At 39.6% G+C, this 24,430-nt stretch overlaps 1 protein-coding gene across 2 annotated transcripts in view; it reads left to right on the forward strand.

Moving 5' to 3' along the window:
* The first annotated feature begins 5,586 nt into the window (after positions 1 to 5,586).
* The window catches only part of LOC122888423 (RAC-beta serine/threonine-protein kinase-like), a 32,046-nt gene continuing 13,202 nt past the window's right edge, over positions 5,587 to 24,430 (forward strand). Inside the window, exons 1-10 of one of the 2 annotated variants that reach the window (XM_044222860.1) lie at positions 5,587 to 5,773; positions 7,883 to 8,041; positions 8,696 to 8,824; positions 8,993 to 9,104; positions 9,298 to 9,445; positions 11,955 to 12,086; positions 13,211 to 13,276; positions 13,787 to 13,855; positions 13,989 to 14,111; positions 15,880 to 16,008. In XM_044222860.1, coding sequence (XP_044078795.1) covers positions 7,996 to 8,041; positions 8,696 to 8,824; positions 8,993 to 9,104; positions 9,298 to 9,445; positions 11,955 to 12,086; positions 13,211 to 13,276; positions 13,787 to 13,855; positions 13,989 to 14,111; positions 15,880 to 16,008 — 954 coding nt within the window. In that variant the 5' untranslated portion in view covers positions 5,587 to 5,773; positions 7,883 to 7,995. The remainder of the gene's footprint in view (positions 5,774 to 7,882; positions 8,042 to 8,695; positions 8,825 to 8,992; positions 9,105 to 9,297; positions 9,446 to 11,954; positions 12,087 to 13,210; positions 13,277 to 13,786; positions 13,856 to 13,988; positions 14,112 to 15,879; positions 16,009 to 24,430) is intronic. The other variant, XM_044222861.1, reaches the window with a different exon arrangement.

The following is a 24,430-nucleotide window of genomic DNA, read 5'->3' on the forward strand; positions in this document are numbered from 1 at the left end:
AGACCCCTGCCCGAAGATCTCAAACGTAAAGGTTCATAAGGGATTACAAGGTCTAAAATATAATCTGGGGCCAGGCCATGAAAAGCCTTAAAAATAATCAACAAGATCTTAAAATCAATCCTAAAACCAACAGGGAGCCAATGTAAAGAGGCTAAAACAGGTGTGATGTGGTCGTACTTCTTGGTCCTGGTTAACAGCCTAGCAGCTGAGTTTTGTACAGTCTTCATTCGTGTCAAAGTTTTTTGATTAAGACAAGTGAACAGGCTGTTACAATAATCAAGGTGTGAGGAGATAAAAGCATGTACAACAGTTTCTGCATCACTAAGATTTAAAATAGATCGTATTTTTTGCAATATTTCTGAGGTGATAAAAACATGATTGGACAAGCTTAGTGATATGTTGCTCAAAACATAAATTGCTATCAAACAGGACACCAAGATTTCTTGCAACAGGCTTGATATGTTGTGACAGGTTACCAGTAGATGGCAGTATTTGTTTAGTGATGTGTTGGGGCCCAATAACAAGGATTTCAGTTTTATTTGAGTTGAGCTGAAGAAAATTTATCGACATCCAATTTTTTATGTCAGACAGGCAGTCCTGCAGAGAACTCAGCGTACTAAGGTCAGTGGGCTTGACAGGGAGGTACAACTGTGTGTCATCCGCATGACAATGAAAAGAAATACCATGTCTGAGGATGACATCACACAATTGAATCATGTATAAGGAGAACAATATTGGTCCCAGAAATGAACCTTGAGGCACACCATACTTGATATGGGAAAAGGATGACATGAAGTTATTAATGCTGACACAGAATTTCCTATTGGACAGATAAGATGAGAACCAGTCTAGTGCAGTGCCAGATATGCCCAACCAGTGTCTCAGTCTATCTAAAAGAATGCGATGATCAATTGTATCAAAGGCAGCAGTTAAGTCCAACAGCATAAGAATTGAACACATGCCTGCGTCTGCATTCATTAAAAGGTCATTGGTGATTTTGAGAAGGGCTGTCTCAGTGCTGTGGTGTTGACGAAAGCCAGATTGGAACTTTTCAAAGGTATTATTGTTTTCCACAGCAGCAAGAAGCTGCTTAGATACAAGTTTTTCGAGAATCTTCGAAATAAAAGGCAATTTGGAGATTGGGCGATAGTTATCCAGGAGGGTGGGATCAAGCCCAGGTTTTTTTTAGGACCGGTTGGACACAAGCTGTTTTAAAGAAACCAGGGACGCTGCCAATAGACAGCGAGCTGTTAAAATAATTTGTAAAAGGGGCACAATACAATCCATAACTTCCAATAAAAACCTAGTTGGGATTTTGTCCAGAGGGCTGGAGGACACTCTCATAAGAGACATGATGTCTGCGAGTTCACGCAGAGTAACAGCAGAAAAATTGCTCAAAGAATCCCTGAGCGGGTGATCCACATCTAAAAAGGCAGGATTGGGGGTGATACCAGATCTTATTAACTCTACCTTTCCAGCAAAGTGCAAAAGAAACTTTTCACAATCAGCATCACACTCAGCAGGGGCACAAGGAGAGGCAGGGTTAACTAACTGATCCACAATCTTAAATAGGAATCTGGGGTTGTGCTGATGGGCAGAAATAAGTGCAGAGAAATGACATGTTCTTGCATCCTTCACCATCCTATTATAAAGGTATAATAACTCTTTCATGGCCACCAAGTGGACCTGGAGACCTGATTTTTTCCATCTGCGTTGTGCTCTTCTGCATTTCTTTTTACAGCTTTGAATACTGTCATTTAACCATGGCTGTTTTCTAGTCTTTGGGTTTGGTCTATTTTTCAGAGGAGCTATGAGATCTAAGGTTGAAGAAAACAAGTAGTTAAAATAATCAACCAAATCGATGGTGTTGGGAGGAATCGGGAAACACACTGCCAGGAGAATTGAACAGTATACAGAGGGGGCCGCCAAGTTTAAACATGAGCACTTCAAAGGAGGAAAAATCATTGCAAGCTATGAGGTCACACTTAAAATGCTTCCTATAGACAGTAACAAGGCCCCCACCTCGACCACAGATTCTAGGGTGGCTAAAGCAGTCATAATCCGGAGGGCACAATTCAGCCAGCTGACTGTGATCACCAAAACGTAACCAGGATTCAGTTAAAAACATAAAATCTAAATCAGTAGAAGAGATAAAATCATTTAAAATAAACGTTTTGTTAGAGAGGGATCTTACATTGAGAAGAGCCATCTTAAACAGTCTGTGCTGCTTCAGATTTGAGGTTGAGACTGGAGGTAAGGTTCTGGCCCGGATCTTTATTAAGTTATTATTATTGCTGTGTTGGCTGTGTCTGTTTCGCACTAAGGACCTATCGGAAATTACCACAGAAATGTTGAAAGTGGCATCAGAGGGATCCGGGCTCCAGATAGCAGCACTATGATCAGTCCACAAGGGGGAGGTAGTGACAGCAGAGGGTGAGTGGCTGTTTTTGGTGGGCAGAGAAGAGGAAGAAGAAGAGCGAGGGGAAACAGGTGATGTAAATAGTCAACTACGTGAGGAGGACAGCACAGCGTGCTGCAAGTTAGCCGCCAGCATGCGACTACCTGGCTTGTTTGGGTAAAGATCAACTCGTGCTAACAAGGAAGAACGATCCCAGAATAAATTAAAGTTGTGAATAAAACCAACGTCATGGGTGCTGCAGACAGACTGGAGCCAGGTGTGAAGGCTGAGGATCCTGCTAAAACGGCCAATTCCCCGACCCAGTGTAGGAATTGGACCCGAAATGAAAGCATGCTTTCCTGTGCTGTTGAGCAGGTCAAAGAGGCGGATGAAGTCTGCTTTCGTCAGCTCCGATTGCTGACGGGCGGTGTCATTGGTGCCGACATGGAATATGATTTTCGTGATAGTCGTCGGGAGTGCAGCCAGAAGTCCGGGGAGCTTTTCGAGGATGTCGGGGGTCGTAGCTCCGGGAAAGCAGCGTGTGAGCGCATTAGCGAAGCGGATATTCCTCACTATGGAGTCTCCAACGATCAGCGTAGTTGGGGGCATGAGAGGAGGCAGAGTCGGTGATCGTGGAGCCCGCCGAGTTCCATCCACCGTCCCTGGGACAGTTGTGGCCGGGGACTGCTGCGGTGAGGGGGCGGCGTCCTCCTTAGCAGAGGACTTCTCTGCCGTCTCCGGACAAATGAGACCCCCAGAGCTTCTCCTGATCACGGCCTCTTTCAGTAACTTGCGGCGAGAGGAGGTCTTGACCGCTGGAAAAGGCAGAGCTGCCTGGCCCCTAATAACATTGGCAATTCTAAGAGGGACCCCCGACCCCTAAAAATATAACCGCAAGCGGCAATGATCGGGGCTGAGTAGATTGCGAGCATTTGGATGCTTGTTTCTTGTTTAACTGACAAGAAGCAAAACTCTTGATTTTCTTTAAAATAATTCATTGTGGTCATCACTATATGCTGATGTTCTTTTGAGGTATATAAATCTAATTTCAAAAACATTTGATGAAGCTTATGACCTTCAGTGAAGATGTGTACATGACTACATTTGTTGCTATTTCGATAAAAATTGATGTATCAAAATTTCTTTAACAATTGAGTGAAGTCTGTTGATAATCCTTACTAAGTTTCTTACTATATGTCTCCCCAGTGGCGCAGTCAGTAAGTCACCTTCTCTGGGGTTACAAAGGTCCATAGTTCAAATCCCCAGGCGGTTGAGTCATACTTGCCAACAATGGGGCAATTCATACATGTGGTGTGTTTTCAAGTGCTCATTGAGTTCACAGTAAGTCGACAGTTTCTCTGTGAAAATGTCTTCTTATTATTAATTTTCTCTGCTGAAAAGTGTTTGTGCAGCAAAACACCCTAAGACCTAAAACACAAAAATTAGCAGGTGGATTGCAAATTCCACCCACTACTGAGGAACATACAGCGATGTGAAAAAGTGTTTGCCACATTCCCATTTCTTATTTTTTTGCATGTTTGTCACACTTAAATGTTTCAGATCATCAAACTAATTTAACTATTAGTCAAAGATAACACAAGTAAACACAAAATGCAGTTTTTAAATGAAGGTTGTTATTATTAAGGGAAAACAAAATCCAAACCTACATGGCCCTGTGTGAAATAGTGACTCCCCCCTAAACCTAATAACTCGTTGGGCCACCCTTAGCAGCAACAACTCCAACCTATCTGCCGACTTTGGCAACTGTAGCTGTTACGGTTTCTGAGATCCAGATACTTTTAGGGCACAAGAAGAAGTGGAAGAATAATCCTAACAGATACATAAAAAACAATCCAATAGGATTCCAGCAGCTTCGCTGCTTGGACCCCTAATAACATAAGACAGCCCACGATAAATACCACTACATGAAGCTTGTAATGAACAATATTGGAATGCACTGCATCATACACAAGATGTTCTTGTTGATCAAAAATAACTGAACCATCTTCTTACACAGCTTTCCCCCTGTGGGATTCTTGTGCTTTGTGCTCATTCATGTGGTCACATCTGCAGAAAAATAATGACGGTGCAATATTTTAATTAAGTACTTTGTAAACATACTCAATTACAAGTAAAAGTCTTGCATTCAAAACTGAATTTGAGTAAAAGTATAAAAGTATTATTGGTAAAATAAAAGTAATGCATAATGACCCCCTTTCAGAGTGTTATATTGTTGGATATGATTATGGATGCATTAAGGTGTAAGCAGCAGTTTAGTGTTGTAGATGGCTGAGGTATTCAGCTGGGTAGTCTAATTTATAACAATGCATCATATTGTATTTGTTTACCATATATTTTGTGTAAAATTTTAATACATAAGGTTACTAGTAACATAGCTGTCAGATAAATGTGGAGTAAAAAGTACATTTCTCTTTGAAAGGTAGTGAAGTATAGGTATAAATTAGCATGAAATAGAAATACTCAAATACAGGTACAGGTGCCTCAAAATTGTACTTAAGTGCAGTATTTGAGTAAATGTATTTAGTTACTTTCCACCACTGTATTCCATATGTCTGAGATTGCTTTGGGGCTGGTCCTGATTTATTTCCTCTCTCATTTTCACAAGCACGTAATTTATTTGTGCATTTATTTCAAGCATTTGTTTGGCCTATAGCTCCAAAGACGTTTTGTTGAGCTGGTGCATCTGAAATAATCAAATATGTTCTCTTATTAATAAGAGAACAAATTTGTACATGCTGCTATGCTTCAGTATGTGCACAACGGTTGTGTTACACTTTAGGTTGTGTTTTCTTGTTTATGCAAATAATAAAAATGCTTACAAATCAGGTTTGTAACAGCCAACTGATAAGCTCTAAGAAGTAGACAGAACTCAAATTTATTCTTAAAAAATAACAGTAAGAATAATTAAGTGAAATATCTTGGTATCCGTTTGCAAGCAATGGTGTGAGAAAATGTTGCCAATAAAACAATGGCTTTTGCTAAATACATCTGCTTGTTGGTTGCCTCTTTCAAATACAGTAACTTAGATGGTGGAGAAAGGAAGAAGCTGTTGACATAAGGTAAGGTAAAGTTTATTGAGCCACATAGTCCACAGAGTAACGTGGGAACAGGATACAGATAAGTAGAAAACAATCTAGTGTGAATCAGTGTGATTGCTGCTGCACAGCATGAATGTGCGCCTTCTTGCCTGCAGGTGGTGTTGGTGTGTGTTCAGAGAGCAGCGACCAGCGACCATCTATCTGATACCAAGAAGAAGAGAGTCCATGGTGTTTTTCTGGGTGGATGGCCTGCACTGGATCTAGCCTGTCAAAACTACATTGTAGCGAGAGCAACGTGGGATTAAGTCAGTGAAATGTGCGTTAAAACTTGTTATTAAATGTCAAATATATCGGATTACGAGATATATTGAGTAGTATGTAACTCATAGCTAATAAGAATAGTTCTTTGACTACCTCGCTATTAGCAAGGCTACATCAGTAACCTACAAGAAGGCATATGATCGTTAATGTAAGACAATGTTGACTAAAGTCAAAAATAAACAAACATTTTCAATTTATGGTAGTCAAGCATTCGTTAGTAACATTACGGTAACGTTACAGGGGTAAATTCACTTAAAAGTAGCGTATGGAAAGCACATGTGTGTCTTTTTGGCACTAATACACTAACTTAATGTGTGATGTTAACCTTTAAGGTTAAATTAACAATTACTTGAAACTATAAGGCTCAAGTAAGTTAGAGATAAAGAAGACTTTTAAGTATTAGCAAATCTAGTTCAATATTCAGACTTGGCAATCAAATCACAGTATTAAGTTAACGTTGTTGTTGTTGTTGTTGTTGTTGTTGTTGTTGTCTGTTAGCTAGGTTGCTATTTAACGTTAGTTAGCAGAAGTCAGCCGTATGCTAACAGTGATAAATTAACTTTCAACGAACCGTTTACGGGTGATTAAGTTGGGAAATGTAAATCTAGTTAATAACCAACATCTGACAATTAATCTAACGTTAGCTATGTTACATTAACTGTGCGCCTGAACCACCAATACACCAATTTATGATTTCTGAATTTCAAATAACTAGCTAGAGTTACATGTCATCTAGAAGTAACGTTTGCTAATTTAACGTTAGACATTCGTTTTACATTTAGCTAGTACTTCATCCTCCAGTGTTCTCTGTTAAATGGGCAGATCACACACAAAACTCGGTGTAAAAGTACACGCTTCTCAGAACACTGCACACAGCTGATATACCAAATGGCCCTTGAAATCAATAATAGCTCAAATTCCGGAAACAGTTTGTTTGCCATTGCTGTATGTTTGTTAACATTAGGACTGCAGGAATATCAGTCTATGGTAAATGTTAAATTCTTAACTGCTTTACAATTTGTTATATGTATGCCGAAACTAAATGTGACCCATAGCTATTCAGAAGTCAGTTATTTTTCACATATGTGGCAAAATTATGCAGTTAAGCTTGACCACCATTACATTTTTATGTTTATGAATAGTTTGAATAGCTAATGTTAGTTTGGTGAGATGTTTCGTCCATACCAGTGGACAGCAGAGTGGCAAGAAATAACACAATTTTAGACTTATGTTAACACTAATTGTCATCTTTAGATAACATTCACCATAACTAACTAAAATTAGGATGTGTTAGCCTAATACTTGATTACAGAAAATTTGTACTCAGTTAATCGTTACAGTTGTTTTAATCAAGTGAGATTGATAAATATTCTCTGTTGCCCGCATCTTGAATGTGAAGATTTGCTACTTATGTCTTTTATATTATTTTAAATATTGAATATCTTTGGGTTTTGCACTGTTGGTCGGACAAAATATATGCATTTGAAGACGCCACTGTGGGCTTTCAGAACTAGTGATAGACATTTTTCACTATATTTTTGACATTTCATAGACTAGTTAATGATTAATTGATTAGTCAAAAAAAAATCACATAGTAATTGATAATGAAAATAAGAGTAAGTTGCAGCCCTGTGTGCTGTTATATTGTTTTAACATCATTATTTTGTATAGCTTGGCCCTGTGACTTCACGTAGTAGCGGCTGTGTGCCGCTATGAAAGTCTTCAAAAATACTTAATTACATAATGATAAACTCAGAGCTGTAAAGAGTGCAGAGTACAGCTTAGCATATGTTTTAAATTAGATTTTAAAAGGTAACAAGTATAGTGCTTCTTTGCAGGTCACTTGTTGAAATCTGACCAGCCATTACAGTATATCCTGATATTGTGTTTGTACACCAATTATTAAATTGGTTTTGTATTTAATTTATTTTTAAAAGTGTTAAATTTAACTTAAAACATAAAACTATTGACTGTAATAAAGATAAATGAATATGCTCTGTAACTACTGGTTACTGTCTAAACTATTCTATTACTCTGTTAGACTGTTTCTTTTTGTTTTAAGATGGTCCTACTGTATTTCCTTTGTTCTGCTTGTTTCATTCAGCAGGTGCTTTTCAGATTTGATAACTGACTGAGACTTGAACGGGCCTAGAGAGAAATCCACTGTTCCCCTCCTGACCTCCTGTTCCTGTCCCTCTCTGAAACACATCTCTCACCATGAATGAAGTTTATATAGTCAGAGAGGGCTGGCTCCACAAAAGAGGTAAGGCGAATGCAGATCATTAAGGTATTATCATGCTGATAATTCACAGTTAAAGAAAGGCTTGGCACTACAAGTGTTATGAGTGGAAACCCTTTGGCTCAATTTGATCAACTAGATGTCAATCAGATTTAAAGGTGGTAACCAGTACACGTATTTTTGTCTAATTCAGCGAATATCTCCTCTAGCTATCCGCTAGCTGTCCGTTCAGTGTGTGCGCTGAAAAAAAAATCTGGTGTTTGTACACTGCTCTGGCTCTGTAAATGGGCAAACAAACGAAGTGGCTCGGACCGAGCCACACAGCACTATTCCAGCTGTTTCAGTCATGATTTGTGTGTCAGGTAACGTTAAATGACTTGCCCACGGACCCACTTACTTTCTAGTTTGCCCAGATATGCTGTTGTTGTGATGTTAGCTATAGTAGCAGGAGAGTTGTGAGTATCGCTGTCTGGAGTTAAGCTAACCCACAACCTAGCTAACATTAGTTACATTACTTGCTGTGTTGTTCTTTGCTTTATATCATGGTATTTGCCATGGTATTGGATTTCTCCAGAATCGCATACCCCACTTTGAAGCCAAAGGGTTCATGCCAGTGATGTTCCTATTCCTATATTCCGATTGTATGTACTCAAAATTACATCTCTTTTTCTGACCCAGGTGAATATATCAAAACATGGAGGCCCAGGTATTTCATCTTGAAGAGTGATGGTTCCTTCATTGGTTACAAGGAGAAGCCTGATCTAAACGACCAGACTTCACCACCACTCAACAACTTCTCAGTAGCAGGTCAGTCTTCCAGATGGTAAAACATAACTCACGAGCCTTTTCTTGATAACCATTTCTTTCTACTTTTCATATCTATCACTTAGTTGTTTTGAGTTTCATACAGTTAATACAGTATACAAAATAAATCTAAACACCTGTAAACTTTAATCTTAATTGTGTTTTTCATAGAATGCCAGTTAATGAAGACTGAAAGACCCCGGCCCAACACATTTGTCATCCGTTGCCTACAGTGGACCACTGTCATTGAACGCACCTTTCACGTGGACAGCAATGACGAGAGGTAAGATCAGGGTAAAATATTTTATCCAGCAAGCTGCCATATTTCCACTAGGCTTGTGTAAAACTATGGCGAAAATGATTTAAGTGATGCCCCAAATGGCATTCACTGGCCTCTGTGTGTAACAGACTCTCCAAAACTTGGTGTGTTTGTTTGATGTAATGCCTGACAATTTATGGGATGTTTTTCCTCTCAGAGAGGAGTGGATGCGGGCAATCCAGTCTGTGGCAAATAGTCTGAAGATGAGAGAACAGGAGGAGGAACCAATGGATGTGTTTGGTTCACCCAGCGAAAGCAGCCTGGAGGAGATGGAGGTTGCTATGTCCAAGAGCTGCACCAAAGTGGTGAGAGGATCAATTGTTGGGGACATAGAATATAGTAATCTCAAGTTTGATCTGATCCAAAAGACTGTATGAATGAAATAACATTTTGGCAATGTTTCGTTTTTTTCCTTTTGAAGGGCATTTGAACCCAGAGAAGCTTTTACATTATATTAATTAAAAAAGTGAATTTTGATAAGGGGAGCATTTCGGTTTTAATTGGTACTATGTAGCCAGCTAAGCAGAACAGTGGGTCAGTTGGCTGCCTCATGTTGTCCGTTTGCATGCATTACAGAGAGACTATTAGAGAGTGCTTCTCGTTTTGTATTCTTTTCCTAAACCTCTATTTTCTGTGATGTGTTGCTTGTTTCAACCTGTATGCCACCTGTATATGAGGAGGTGTGGATTTACGAGATTAGATCATTAGCATAATCGATAACCCCAAACTGCTACAATATAAGGCTATTTGTTCTGCTCCATTTGTTGGAAAGTTTCATTCCCAAAACTGTTACCAAAGACTTAAAAAAACTTTCTGACTAAAATGGTACTTAAGGGGACATGACAGCGCAGAGATGGATGAGAGAATACATTCCATTACTGGTGATGTTACACTGTTCGGTGCAAGTAGTTTTCCTGAGCAGCGACCTGCATAAAGACACTGAGTCAGCTGTTGGAGTGAGATCATTTTTCTAAAAAACTACTGTATCACACTGATACATTCAGCAGAATATTCATTATACATTACACCTGCAATAACTAATTACTTTCTTGGCAACTTGACGCAGCAGAAACTTGTGAACACAATATTGATTTATCACCTTTTAAGTTGATGTAGCGACCTTGTTAGCAAATAGTTGCTTATTTACACATCCAGCAGTTACAGAGCAACATCATCATTCATTTGGAGTTGTGTTTGTGTCCATCTGATGAATGTAAGTCCAATGTTCACTCTCTTTTAGCTCTGTTTGTGGTCTCTACCAACTCCTTGGGGAAATATCTGGCCCTTTACATTAAATGCTAACTGTGCCACTGTTCACCAGCTAGTCTCTAACTGTGCCTGTCTGCTGTTTGGTGCTGAGCAGGTAGTGTACAGTGGGTTTTTTTAGAGCTTTTTCTCTGAAAACAGCTGCCTGCTGCAGCCGAAAATGACGCTATGAAAGCGGTGAGAATGAACTAAAACAGTAAAGTTGCGGCCAGACAGCTAAAAAGAGCTGAAACTCTGTATAAAGGTCCATAAAAGCCAAAGAGCTGCAGATTCAGTTGATAATTCTCTGTAGGTTCATCACTATGAGCATATTTATATATACATAATTAACTCTAAATGAATTCAGATTAGGGCGTTATAATTTTGAAGTCAAACAAGTGTTTTTCCCCCTGTGGATAGAGGCAGACCAGATCTATACATGACTCATATGACAGGTCTGGACCACTCGTGAATGTCAGTCATATTTAAGAGAAAATTCTAGGGATGGGTATGGAAACCCGGTATTAAACGGCACCAGTGCAAAATTAGTATTAATAAGCTCTCTGTGTCGGGGCTGAGCTCCTCAAATGCACACATAAACACACACACACATACACATACACACACACACACACACATACACACACACACACGAAGTCAGCAGAGAGGCCGGTGGAGATTACTCGAGTTGAGGTTTCTCATCCACCGCCGCTGTGTTTTACACAAGCACAGCGTGCTAGCTTGGCTAATAGCAAATTGTCATAAACAATCTAAAACGAAAGCTGTCTGTATGTAGTCTAACTGTTAAGCTTAGTTTGCCATGTGTCTTAGAATTTGGCAAATTCTTGTAAACTTAGGTGACACAAACCAGCCCCTCCTCTCTCTACCAGTGCTACCAGCAGTAATGAAAAAGAACCAAACCGATTAAGGAGTATCAATAAAATCCTAACGATACACATCCCTAGAAATTTCTAGAGAAAACTGGTAAATGTGACAAGTTCCTTTTAAATCTCTCGTACCTTCCTCAAATCTGTTGGTACTATTATTGTTGCATTAGGCCCAATGTATTTTTCCATAGAGGATTTCTGTCATTGTTCTTTCTAAAAGTCTAAAATGTCATACTGGGGTTTTATATTTTGAGGTAAATTGCCATTTGCTAATGTAATGGTAGAGCGGGTCGTCCACCCATTGGAAGGTCGGCGGTTCGAACCCACCTCCCCCCAGCCTACATGTCGAAGTGTCTTTGGGCAAGACACTGAACCCCAAATTGTGTGTGTGTGAATGATTAGTTTCTTTCAACTGATGAGCATTTGGCACCTGCCATCAGTGTATGAATGTGTGTGATTGGGGTGATATGTAGTTAAAGTTCTTTGAGTAGTCAGAAAGACGAGAAAGGCGCTATATAAGTACAGTCCATTTATTCCTCAAGGCTGTGAATGTATATGAGACATGAGTTGGCAAGAGAAGTGCATCTTATTTTATGAGACTTGAGTTTTTTATTGTTTACAAAATTTGTTAAAATCCACATCCCTAATGAATTCTCACACCTCTGCCTTATGTACATTACAGACAATGAGTGACTTTGAGTACCTGAAGCTGCTTGGGAAGGGGACGTTTGGGAAGGTAATTCTGGTCAAAGAGAAGTCCACCGGTGTACATTATGCCATGAAAATACTGCGCAAAGAGGTCATCATAGCCAAGGTAAGTACGAGGTGGTGTGTGTCTGTGTGTGTGTGTGTGTGTGTGTGTGTGTGTGTATAGACACAATTCGTTTTAGCTACAGTAGTCACTTATCTCATTCTGTCTCTTCGCTGCCGTGAGGCACTTCATACCTCCATACCTTCATACCATGAATGCCGCAAAAGTGTGTGTGAGAAGGGGGGACACTAGAGCGCAGCAGAGCATCAGTATAGTACCGACAGCCTGATTTCCAGTATGGCAATAATATGTCATTCTGGAAATTAGCATTTACAATATATTTACTATATACCGTGACCGTGATTCTCTCCCTAACCTTAACCTTGTGGTTTTCGTTGCCTTAACCTAACAATATTGTAATAATTATTACACATTTGCTGACATTGTTAGGGAGGGAGAGAGCGAGAGAAAGAGAGACTTTATTAGGCTATCGCTGCCTCTAATAGCAAATATTACAAGGAGGAAAAAAAAGTCACTACTTAGTGAGAAATTTGGGCCTGTTTTTACATTTCTAATTTTTCACTCTGTGGACAAATTGCTATGGGAGGGTGGTTTTCCTACAGCCACTCTATTCTGAATTTTTTATGTTTTATAACATTATAGGCTTCCTGTCCATTTGCCTTCCTACTGCACGTTACTCCATGTTTCTTGGCATCCATTGTCAATTCCTCCCTGGCGTGTTGCTGCACCTTCTCTTTTCAGTCAAAATTCTGCAGTAAAGTGCTTTATATTGTAGTACTACGACTACCATTGTACAGTGCCAGAGGCCTTTTCATGGGTTCACTTCACTCACAGATGCCACCTGGTGGTTGTTGGTGCACTCAACAACTTTTGGGTGTTAGAACTTAAGTGCCCCCTAGTAGTACTGCTACTGTTAGTACTGCGGTAATGGTGCCTCACAGGGCCATTGCTGATTCTGGGGAAGAGTGGCAAAAATAAGAAACTTCTGTGTACTGTATTTCATCTACATTCTTGTACCCAGGCTGTTTGATGATTTGGACACTTTGCTGTTCTCAGATTAAAACAAAGATCATGTAAAACCAGATAGTTACCATCTTGATGCCTATTGCATGACATTTTATATTGCGTGTTTTCAGTGTTTCTGACAATAATGTGTTTGTTGGCAGGATGAGGTGGCCCACACAGTTACAGAAAGCAGAGTGTTACAAAACACACGACACCCCTTCCTCACGGTGAGAACACTTACAAATGACCCACTTGATAGTAGAGCTCTGCAGGAGCTCTGCTGGTAAATGCAGCGCTGTCTCAGATAGAGCAGCTAGCAAAGTGGGGCCAGCCCTATAAGTCAATGAGTGTTACCAGAAGAACGGCATACATCAAACATCGCTGCATACTCCTTAATGAGGAGGAAGAATTGCAATTAATTGTAAACTCATATCTATTCATGGACATACTTTATCACTGTTATACCATCCCTGTAAAGAAAGAAGTCAAGTATTTGGAACGACAAATGCATTCTAATGAAACGAAGGTTGAATATCCTGTAAACAATTTGATTCTGCTGGCAAAATTTAATTTACTCAAATTTACTGAAATCATTTTAGTGAGATTAGAGGCTACTTAAAAGGATGTTTATCACACCTGACCTGACTTGGTGAAAGCATGTGCAGAGGTTCACTACCTGTATTTATTATTATTATTATTATTATTAATTTTTTTGATGTGATAATTTTTTCCCACAGACACTGAAATATGCCTTCCAAACCCACGATCGACTCTGTTTTGTAATGGAATACGCTAATGGAGGAGAGGTGAGATCTCACATAACACACATCACAGTCACATGGACACTAATGTTACTTAATGTCAACAGCTTCAAACATACTCAAACAGATCTTCTTTATAGGATTAGTGTTTGACTCCATCTGCTTTTGCCTCCTTCAGCTCTTCTTCCACCTGTCACGGGATAGAGTGTTCACAGAAGACCGTGCCCGCTTCTATGGTGCCGAGATTGTGTCTGCGCTTGAGTACCTCCATTCATGTGATGTTGTTTACCGTGATCTGAAGGTGAATACTTGTAATGTCCATTAGTTCTGAAAGGAAAAACTTCCTTTTAACAGGCAGAAACTTTGAGCAGAACCAGACTCAATGGTGGGTGGCCATCCACTGCTGCCGTGTTAGGTTTTGGGAGAGGGAGAGGTTTAGAGAGGGGGGGTCATGTAATGGTAAATTAATAATGATAGTCATAGGAATTATAATGAATATAGTAGTAACACAGCCAATAACAACAACTGTAGTAGCAGTTGTCGAGCAGGAACACGGGGGCAGCAGGTGGCCCACAACCACAGATCCAGTCTCTGCAGCTCTGGAGGTAGAAATATCTGCTGAAAGCGACAGAAGGAGAGAGGAGAGAAACGAGAAAGCACAGAACTACGGGAGAGAGATGATTTAGTTAGTAACATGCATTAATGGGATAAAAATGCATACAGAGGGAGAGAAGGAGAGTGGAGAGATGTGCATCATGGGAAGTCTCCCGGCAGTCTAGGCCTATAGCAGCATAATTAAGCTTTATCAAAGAGGAAAGTCTTAAGCCTACCCTTAAATGTGGAGATGGTTTCTGCCTCCCAAACCCAAACTGAGACCTGATTCCACAGGAGAGGAGCTTGATAACTGAAGGCTCTGGCTCCCATTCTACTTTTGGAGACTCTGGGAACCACAAGTAACCCTGCTTTCTGGGAGCGCAGTGTTCTAATGGGGTAATAAGGTATTATGAGCTCTTTAAGATACAATGGTGCCTGACCATTAAGAGCTTTGTAGGTGAGGAGAAGGATTTTAAGCTCCTGTGTTAGCGATGTGACACCAATACTCACTCGGAGCTCCGAGTCCGGGGAGTCAGCTAAGGTAAAAAGACCCCTATCTGCATGGCTAACTGACCTAACTAGCAATTAATGGTTAAAGCTATCTGTCCATCAGTAAACTCCGTAAATCACTGAAGGTTGAGGCAGAGCTGCCGAATGACAGAGAGAAAACCAGAATCTGGCGAAACAGAGATATGAAGTTGTGTGTCATCAGCATAACAATGATATTTGATGTTATGGTGACAAATTATACTTCTCAGAGGGAGCATGTATCAAGAAAAGAGAGTAGGACTCAGAATGCTTCCCTGAGGAACGCCATAGTCGATGTCATGTGTCTGTGACACAAAGTTGCCCAAACTAACAAAATTTTTTCTTTCAGACAGTTATGAGTGAAACCAGTTGAGCACTGTGCCAGAGAGACCCACCCATTTCTCAAGTCGATTGATTAAAATGCCATGACCGATCGTATCAAATGCAGCGCTCAAATCTAACAAATAGAGGACTGCTACATTGTTTGAGTCAGTTCAAATTCTTAGGTCATTTACTACCTTTTAATAAAGCGGTTTCAGTGTTATGGTTGGATCAAAAGCTGGACTGGACTTTATCTCAAATATTATTGGTATTCAGAGGACCTCTTAACTGCTCAAATACAATCTTCACAAGGAGTTTACTTATAAAAGGAAGATTTGAGATAGGCTTGTAGTTGCCACAGTCGCTAATAAGATCAGGCTTCTTAAGGAGAGGTTTTATCAGAGTTGTTTTAAAAGCAGAGGGTAAAGTACCTAATTCCAGAGATTGTTGATTATTCTTGTTGTTTCATGAGAGATGCGCTGGAAATTAAGACTAGCCTAACAATATAGACCAGTCTAAAATATCTTTGATTTTGATAAATTCCTAATGAATTCTAAGCCCAGAATCTGTCATTATATCCATGATCATAAGACTCAGATCTGATGTGTTATTTTACTCTCTCTTAGCTGGAGAATCTGATGCTGGACAAAGACGGCCACATCAAAATCACTGATTTTGGGCTTTGTAAGGAGGGCATTACCCCTGACGCTACAATGAAAACCTTCTGTGGAACTCCTGAATATCTGGCACCTGAGGTAAGACTAAATAACTGGGTGGCACATGTTAAGCACAGTTTTTGACCTCTACACAAGTAGTTATATTTTTCCACACACTTAGTGTCTCCACTAGATATATTTACTACCATTATTTGCTGCTCTCATGTTTAAGCAGATTTGCTGCAAATATGAATACATTAGCCACATTTTTATATTCATTATAGACAGCTTTTATTGCTGAGACACACTTGATATTCTCATTTTTTTGTGTATATGATAAAAAGTGATAATGTGAACAGATGAGGTGTTGACCAGTTCCTGTATTTATCAAGCATCTCAGAATCACTCCTAGGAATCACGCTGCACGTAAAGCTAGAACTAAAAATACCTATAATATAAATCAGAGCAGAACTATAGAGTTATTTATGAAGCTTTCTACTCCTGCTCCCTGCAAGTAGTATGTTCTCTTCTGAGAGTGAGTAACATCCCAGTAAAATTTGATAAATAACGATTCTCATTGATTCCAGTATACAGTCAATACATTTAAAAGACTGACAGGATGATTTAGATGCAGTTTGATGCAGGAAAACTCATTTAAATCCAGATAGATAGCCACTTGACAAGCTATTTGCACACAGAGGCTGAAAATAAAAATGACACACAAATTACATTTCATCTTAAATGACATTAAATGATTGAAATCTAGCTCTGCACCTTGTGCTGTTGAGCCAGTAAGTCTTTTTATTTTTTTGCTTACCATAAAGTCCCTAATGAACGTGCCTGTGAGGGATCGAGCTGGTAGGCATGAGGAGTCATTTGAATTTTCAAAAAGAGGGTTTTATTTACCCAAAAATGAAACAAACAACTTACAAATGCGGTACAACGTTTGGGGCTCATGAAAGAAGTCAACTAAACAGAACTTAACTAGGCTATGCTAACTTATCATAAAACTGAATACACTGAACTGGCCTAACAAAGACAAAACTGACCTACCAGACTGAGCACAAAGGGGAACATACAGTATATAATGGCTGACCATTTTTGAAACAAATGGGCAAACGCAAAAACAAACACTACCAACTAAGCTACAAATAAAACAAAACAGGACAATTAGTCTATCAGTGTAAATATTTTAGCAATTACCCAAAAGCACCAACAAATTAATATATTCTAAAGAAATAACCAAAATTTCTAAACTATAAATCCCAGTCCCACCCATGACGTTGCGGCTGATTGGCCACTTCCTGTATTTAATAGTTCTGCTTTTGGCCGCATATTTTCCTTAGAACTGAATTTACAAGAAATAGAAATTAGAACAACTTAAGGCAAAATTAACTAAAGACAAATTAAAGGTAAACTGAAGTTAACTAGATGTGCACGCTACAAATAGAAACTAATATACTGCCAGCAATCAAAATAAATTTTGAGTATGATGTATGAAACAAAAGCAATGTGTCATCATTTATCTGTTTGCCGCAATGTGAATGTACTGTGCCTCAGGTTATAATGTCAGCAAACTAAATGAACTATTAGGTAAAAACTATGAAAAAAACTAAGGTGAGTGAGTGCATGAGGGTTACCGACATTTAAATCAGTTGTGTGGCAGTAGGTGTTGCCATCACAGTGCCCAACCTACAAGAATTTACTTTTAAATACAATAAAATGCTTTTACTACTAGGCCTCAAAATTGGACCAAATATGTGTACACTGATAAATTTGGGCCAGTTTAGGCTGATTTTCTTCTCTGAGATGCTTGATAAGTGCAAACTCTGGAGAAAAAGTGGTGGGTATTTAATAAAATAGTAGAAACGATGTGTGGAGGAATAATGTATTAAAGAGCAAGTTGTAGGTTGGAGACCTGGAGTGAATCAATGTGTAGGAAAATTCTGTAAAAACTAGATTTTCCAAAAAAATATACATATATATACACTACAGTAACATCTGGAGTCGTTTTTTTAAAAGAGTTTTGCTTCCGCCTCAAAAAAGATGAATTGGGCGTGACGTCACATAAGGAAGCGCGGCCAAGTTAGGTCCAGTTTAACATTAATAAATATGGAGCCCAGTGCTAGTTTTGACACTGAAGAGGTTGAAAATGACGGCCAAAGACTAGAGATTGAGAGAAGGGGTAGAGAAATAATCTATTACTCTGTTGAGTTCTTTCAATTATCCGATTTTCTAGACAATTAGAATATAAGCGACTAAGGTAATAAGTACATATTGATCCTGAGTGTTCAGCAGGTATCTAAACTCAGAAGTCATTGCTTTTAAATCGTATACTTGATCTTTTGTATGTAGAGCTAACTTTACCAAGTTGAACTTGCAAATAGTACAACTAAGAAGTATTCAAATGTAGATAAATCGTAAATTGGAGACTATTAAAACTGAATCTGAATAATCTTCTGTTTCTCCATTACAAGTTGCCCATATTTACATTATCACTACCTATATCACACTTTCTGATGATGATAGGAAAATAATATAGAGAATAATAGGACTACTGAGTATAACTGAAAATATTGTGTCCCTATCCCTAGGCAATACTATTACACATCTTACAGGCAGGTTGTCAGCTGGGCCTATGGCATTCTGGGCAGGCACATTAGAAAGCCCTTACCCTCATGTGTTGTGCTGCCATTAAAAGGCAGTTTCCAGAAGAAGGAGGAATTTACAAAGGTTTTGAATGGCCTCATTTGGATGTCAATAAAAGTAATCACAGTCACAAAGTGTCTTATTGTATAAAAAAATTGTATGTAGTAAAGATCAGATATATATATCGAATAGATACTGCATTAATGGTTAGGCCTGCATGCAGCAGCCAGACTAATAAACACCAATATATATACAAGCTATTAATGTATTCTTATATTCATGAATTGCAGTTAAAACAATAAGGCACATTGCAATCTGTGCTGGTTTCACATGTCATACGTTAAACTGTGAATGCCATGCAAGATACAGGCAAACAGTGTCATCCTTGTTGATCATTTGGCAGGATCTGGAAAGGGGGGCAGGTGCAGTAGAGGACAAGACAGCACTGCTCTCATAGAGTCTTTTGGTGGTGTGGACTCTCTGAGTCTCCATGAGGGCCAATGCATACAGTGCATCCAGAAAGTATTCACAGCACTTCACTTTTTCCACATTTTGTTATGTTATAGCCTTATTTCAAAATGGATTAAATTCATTATTTTCCTCAAAATTTTACAAACAATACCCCATAATGACAACGTGAAAGAAGTTTGTTTGAAATCTTTGCAAATTTATTAAAAATAAAAAACGAAAAAAATCACATGTACATAAGTATTCACAGCCTTTGCCATGACACTCAAAATTGAGCTCAGGCGCTTCCTGTTTCCACTGATCATACTTGAGAAGTTTCTACAACTTGATTGGAGTCCACCTGTGGTAAATTCAGTTGATTGGACATGATTTGGAGAGGCACACACCTGTCTGTATAAGGTCCCACAGTTAACAGTGCATGTCAGAGCACAAACCAAGCCATGAAGTCCAAGGAATTGTCTGTAGACCTCCGAGACAGGGTTGTATCGAGGCACAGATCTGGGGAAGGGTACAGAAAAATTTCTGCAGCATTGAATGTCCCAATGAGCACAGTGGCCTCCATCATCCATAAATGGAAGAAGTTTGGAACCACCAGGACACTTCCTAGAGCTGGTCACCCAGCCAAACTGAGTGATCGGTGGAGAAGGGCCTTACTCAGGGAGGTGACCAAGAACCTGATGGCCACTCTGACAGAGCTCCAGCATTTCTATGTGGAGAGAGGAGAACCTTCCAGAAGAATAACCATCTCTGCAGCACTCCTCCAATCAGGCCTGTATGGTAGAGTGGCCAGACGGAAGCCACTCCTCAGTAAAAGGCACATGACAGCCTGCCTGGAGTTTGCCAAAAGGCACTTGAAGGACTCTCAGACCATGAGAAACAAAATTTTCTGGTCTGATGAAACAAAAATTGAACTCTTTGGCCTGAATGACAAGCGTCATGTCCGGAGGACACCAGGCACCGGCCCTCACCTGGCCAATACCATCCCTACAGTGAAGCATGGTGGTGGCAGCATCATGCTGTGGGGATGTTTTTCAGCGGCAGGAACTGGGAGACTAGTCAGGATCGAGAGAAAGATGAATGCAGCAATGTACAGAGACATGCTTGATGAAAACCTGCTCCAGAGCGCTCTGGACCTCAAACTGGGGCGAAGGTTCAACTTCCAAGACAACGACCCTAAGCACACAGCCCAGATAACAAAGGAGTGGCTAGGGGACAACTCTGTGAATGTCCTTGAGTGGCCTAGCCAGAGCCCAGACTTGAACCCGATCTCTGGAGAGTTCTGAAAATGGCTGTGCACCGACGCTCCCCATCCAACCAGATGGAGCTTGAGAGGTCCTGCCTGCAAAGAAGAATGTGAGAAACTGCCTAAAAATAGGTGTGCCAAGCTTGTAGCATCATGCTCAAAAATATTTGAGGCTGTTATTGGTGCCAAAGGTGCTTCAACAAAGTATTGAGCAAAGGCTGTGAATACTTATGTACATGTGATTTTTTTCATTTTTTATTTTTAATAAATTTTTGTTCCATTTTGGAATAAGGCTGTAACATAACAAAATGTGGGAAAAGTGAAGTGCTATGAATACTTTCCGGATGCACTGTATGCTGGGGTAAGGAAAAAAGGTTGAACTATGTTACGGTACACTAATAAGATGTAATGAGCTGTACTTTGTATTAAATTAGACCAAAACTAGAAATATGTTCTTTTATTAGACAGTAAAAGAACACAGTTATACCCTAATTAGATACCATACGCCTAAATTATGCTGTAAGTAGAAACTGCATATAATGCAGTATTGGAACCAAAATATACTATACTTGACACTAATATACCAAATTATACTCTAATTAGAAACCAAATAGGAGATCCTAATACACAGTAAAACACCATTTTACAAGATCATAGTCTAATTAAATCAAATACAATACCATATCAGATCCATAATATGCTAGTTACAGCGGTAACTGAATAAATTGATATTATATATCATATAAATGATCTGAACTTAACTGTTGCAGAAGAAGCGACGTCCCGCAGAAAAACATAAAAAGCTTTAACTTATAAATTCATGAGGTTATTATAAAGATCAGCTCTTTATTGTGATTAGAAAAGAGCAGAGAAGCAGAATCACTCGTTGACCAGTGCGGAGAAATGCGCTTCTGGTCTGAACAGCATTAGACGAATTTAATGCCATATTACATCGGACATTTATAATAATAGACAAAACACAGAGAGCTCAGAGGACAGTACATGTATTTGGCCTTTATTTAACACAGTTTCACTTTCTTACAGGGTTGTTTGTTGCTCATTAGAAGAAAAATGTACCGTAAACTAAAGTCAAACTACATCAGGTCACTTCTGATCGCTAGTTCACACATCCCTCGTAGGGATGTTCTCCAGAGTCCGTGGAGTTTTTAGGTAGTAATACATGTTTTCTCAACGAACGCTAATACTCCCATACCAGTTAAGACGTCAGACCATTTAATGCCGTGTCACTATCTAACCCCAGTAACATTATGGAAGCTGCCAGGACATTGCATCTTTATTTCCCACTCTTAGATTTTATTAGACTTTCATAGAGGCTAAAATGCGACACATTACAACCGAACTGTACCGTGAACTGAACTAAAATGAAATCACATATCTAACCCTAACCACACATTAAAGCTGTAGGTGGAACGACGGTACACCATTACAGGATCTCTAGTGAATAGTAGCCTAAATAGTATTACTAGACAAACATGGATAATTTATGCACAGATTTGGATATATATGTGTACACGGGTTAAATAAACACACGTGGTATTTTAACAAATGTACTCATTGATTGTTTATGTATTGCAGTTCACTTGAGTCTGGTGCTTCACAGCGGGGATGCTGGGCTGTTTCACCTCGTTCGCCTGTAAACAAACAAATAATGTGCATTGATTTATGACTATCAAAATATTTGTTAATTGAAGAGTATAATGTAAAAATAATACTAAGCTAATTGTAATTAGGGGTCCATGCCCAAGTGGGCTGGGAACCACGAATGCAACGACTCAAGGTGCCCAGTAACAATGGTGCTGGGAACCCTATTGAAATTGCTCAGATTTTTATTTATTTGTGTATTCTTTTTATTTTCCATTGGTAAAAGTGGTACTGCAGACTACACCGTATGAGTTATTCAAGTGAAATTCACAGGGGAGGTATAGACTGGTGCATACACCTCAGACACCAAAAATGGCACATGTCACCAGCAGGTGGCGATATAATCAAGTAACTTCCACATAGTAGGTCGCACATTAGAAAACCTTACATGTATGCGTTCCAAGGTGCTAATACACTGTGATAGACTCTATCACAGTGTATTAGACAGTAGATGCAGCCAGAAAACAATAAGCCTGATTACTGATTACTGGGCCATCTTGGAAACAATTAGGTCAGTTTCAGGTGAAACTAGCTATTAACAGATACTCAGGCAGATTCCCTCCGGAGGGCAGGGCTTATGTTACACAGTAGCTTAAATTTCTAGTTCCCGTCCAATTTTTTTCACAATTGAGAATGACTTCCGGATGGGAGCCGAAACGTCTTGATTCTGAAAACAGTGTCCAGATGACTACGACTGAAACCTTTTCTACGATAGAACACTCCTGGACGAATGAGGGACTACACCGTCCCAACCTTATTTATAGCTTCCGTCTAATTTGATACAAAGTACAGCTTATTATGTCTCATTAGTGTACTGTAAAATAAAGTGCGACAGCAAAAAATGTTTAGATCACATTAAGTGATTATTAAAGTTAATTCACATAATAAATAATATTTAGGGACTGATTGAAACTGCTAGCTGTATGATAGCTTCTCCTTGATAGGGCAGACTACCCAGCCACCTTGGCAGAAACTTGGGTAGCGAACGACATAACTGACCATCACCATCAGTGTTGAGTATTGAGGCAATGTTATATTGATAACATTTTTATGTAAAAAAATAAACATCCCCAAGTTTTTAAAAAGGTGCAGACTAAAAGTATCTTTTTTCCTTAAAAAAAAATTATGATTGTGAATTAATCATTTTAAAATTTTTGATGGGTCCAAAATGAATGTTTTGTTTATCTCTGTGTGAGATGTCTGACATATGGTTCCTGCTTCTAACAAGGCTTGTGAGCCGATAGTATAATGCTGTTGGTATCACGTGGTATAGTTGCCAGTTAGTGTGGAAAAAACAGACACGTTTGCACATATTAGCTATCTTAGCTTAATCGTCAGGAAAAAATGATCTATAAAATTACAGTTCTGCATATTTAAACAAAATAAACAACTACCACCGGCAGTCATGTTCCTTAAAACATTAACTAATGTGTTGTCACCGGTTAGATTGTCAAAATTAGAAAAATAACAGCGTCAATCCCTGAGGAGCGACAGATGAATTCATTTGGGTGATTGAACTTTTGTTAGGAGACTGCATTCTCTTTTGTCCCACAATCCTGAGAGCCATTGAACGCAGCATTGGCCAGTCTGACCTGTGACCCGGATGTCACCAGGTCAATAAAAAGGTCAGTGATCATTTGTTCACTCTCTTTCTCCTGGAATCTTTCACTGTGGCGGCCCATGGCTGTCCCCCTCTCAGTGCCCTGCTTACCAGCAGACACCCACCTGAACTCTCTCGTCCTGGCTTTGCTGTGTAATCTGCTCGGAGCAGAAACATGCAGCAGAACCGAAGTCTCCTGATCTACCAAAAGGCCTACGAAGGCCTATTAGATCTCTGCAACATAGTTTAGCGCAAACGGCTGCCACACACAAAGCCTGCCAGCTGACTTCACATGCTAACAGGCGCACAAAGCAAGTTAACTCTGTAAGGACAACCACAGACGGAGCGACCGGCTTCCTCCGACCTCTACAAGCGGACACTGCACAGCAACAGACGCTTCCACAGCGGAACCACAATTCTTCCCAGCTTGGCTCATCTACAACAGCCTGACTGCCAGCTAACAGCAGCACCAAAGCCACCTCTCTTTCCCTCCCACGGATGGGTAACGTAACGACTGGGCATAGCATAGAGTAACTGTACTTGGCTTTGCACAGCACCCTTTAGTTAATAATGTACATGTAGTGATGTGTTTTTCTGAGGTTTTGTTGTGACGTGTTTGTCAGTTAATTTGGTAGCAACACGCTAAGTTGATGTTATTTTATGTTATGTTCCACACAGACAGAGTCTTTGCATGCTAACTAACTCCTTTTAACTTGGCACCGTTATCCTAAACAGGCCACACACATTCACCTCTAGTGTGGCGCTTAAAGACAACTACGCACGGTGGAGAGTAACTTTAAAGCTCCTGCTTCACATGTTTCTTAGTTTCTGACCACGTTCATGCTCGACATAAGGAGGCAGAACAAAGAAACATACACGCATTCCTTTTGGCTCGCACT

The sequence above is a fragment of the Siniperca chuatsi genome, linkage group LG14 (genome assembly GCF_020085105.1).
Source record: "Siniperca chuatsi isolate FFG_IHB_CAS linkage group LG14, ASM2008510v1, whole genome shotgun sequence".
In the NCBI taxonomy this organism is placed as follows: domain Eukaryota; kingdom Metazoa; phylum Chordata; class Actinopteri; order Centrarchiformes; family Sinipercidae; genus Siniperca; species Siniperca chuatsi.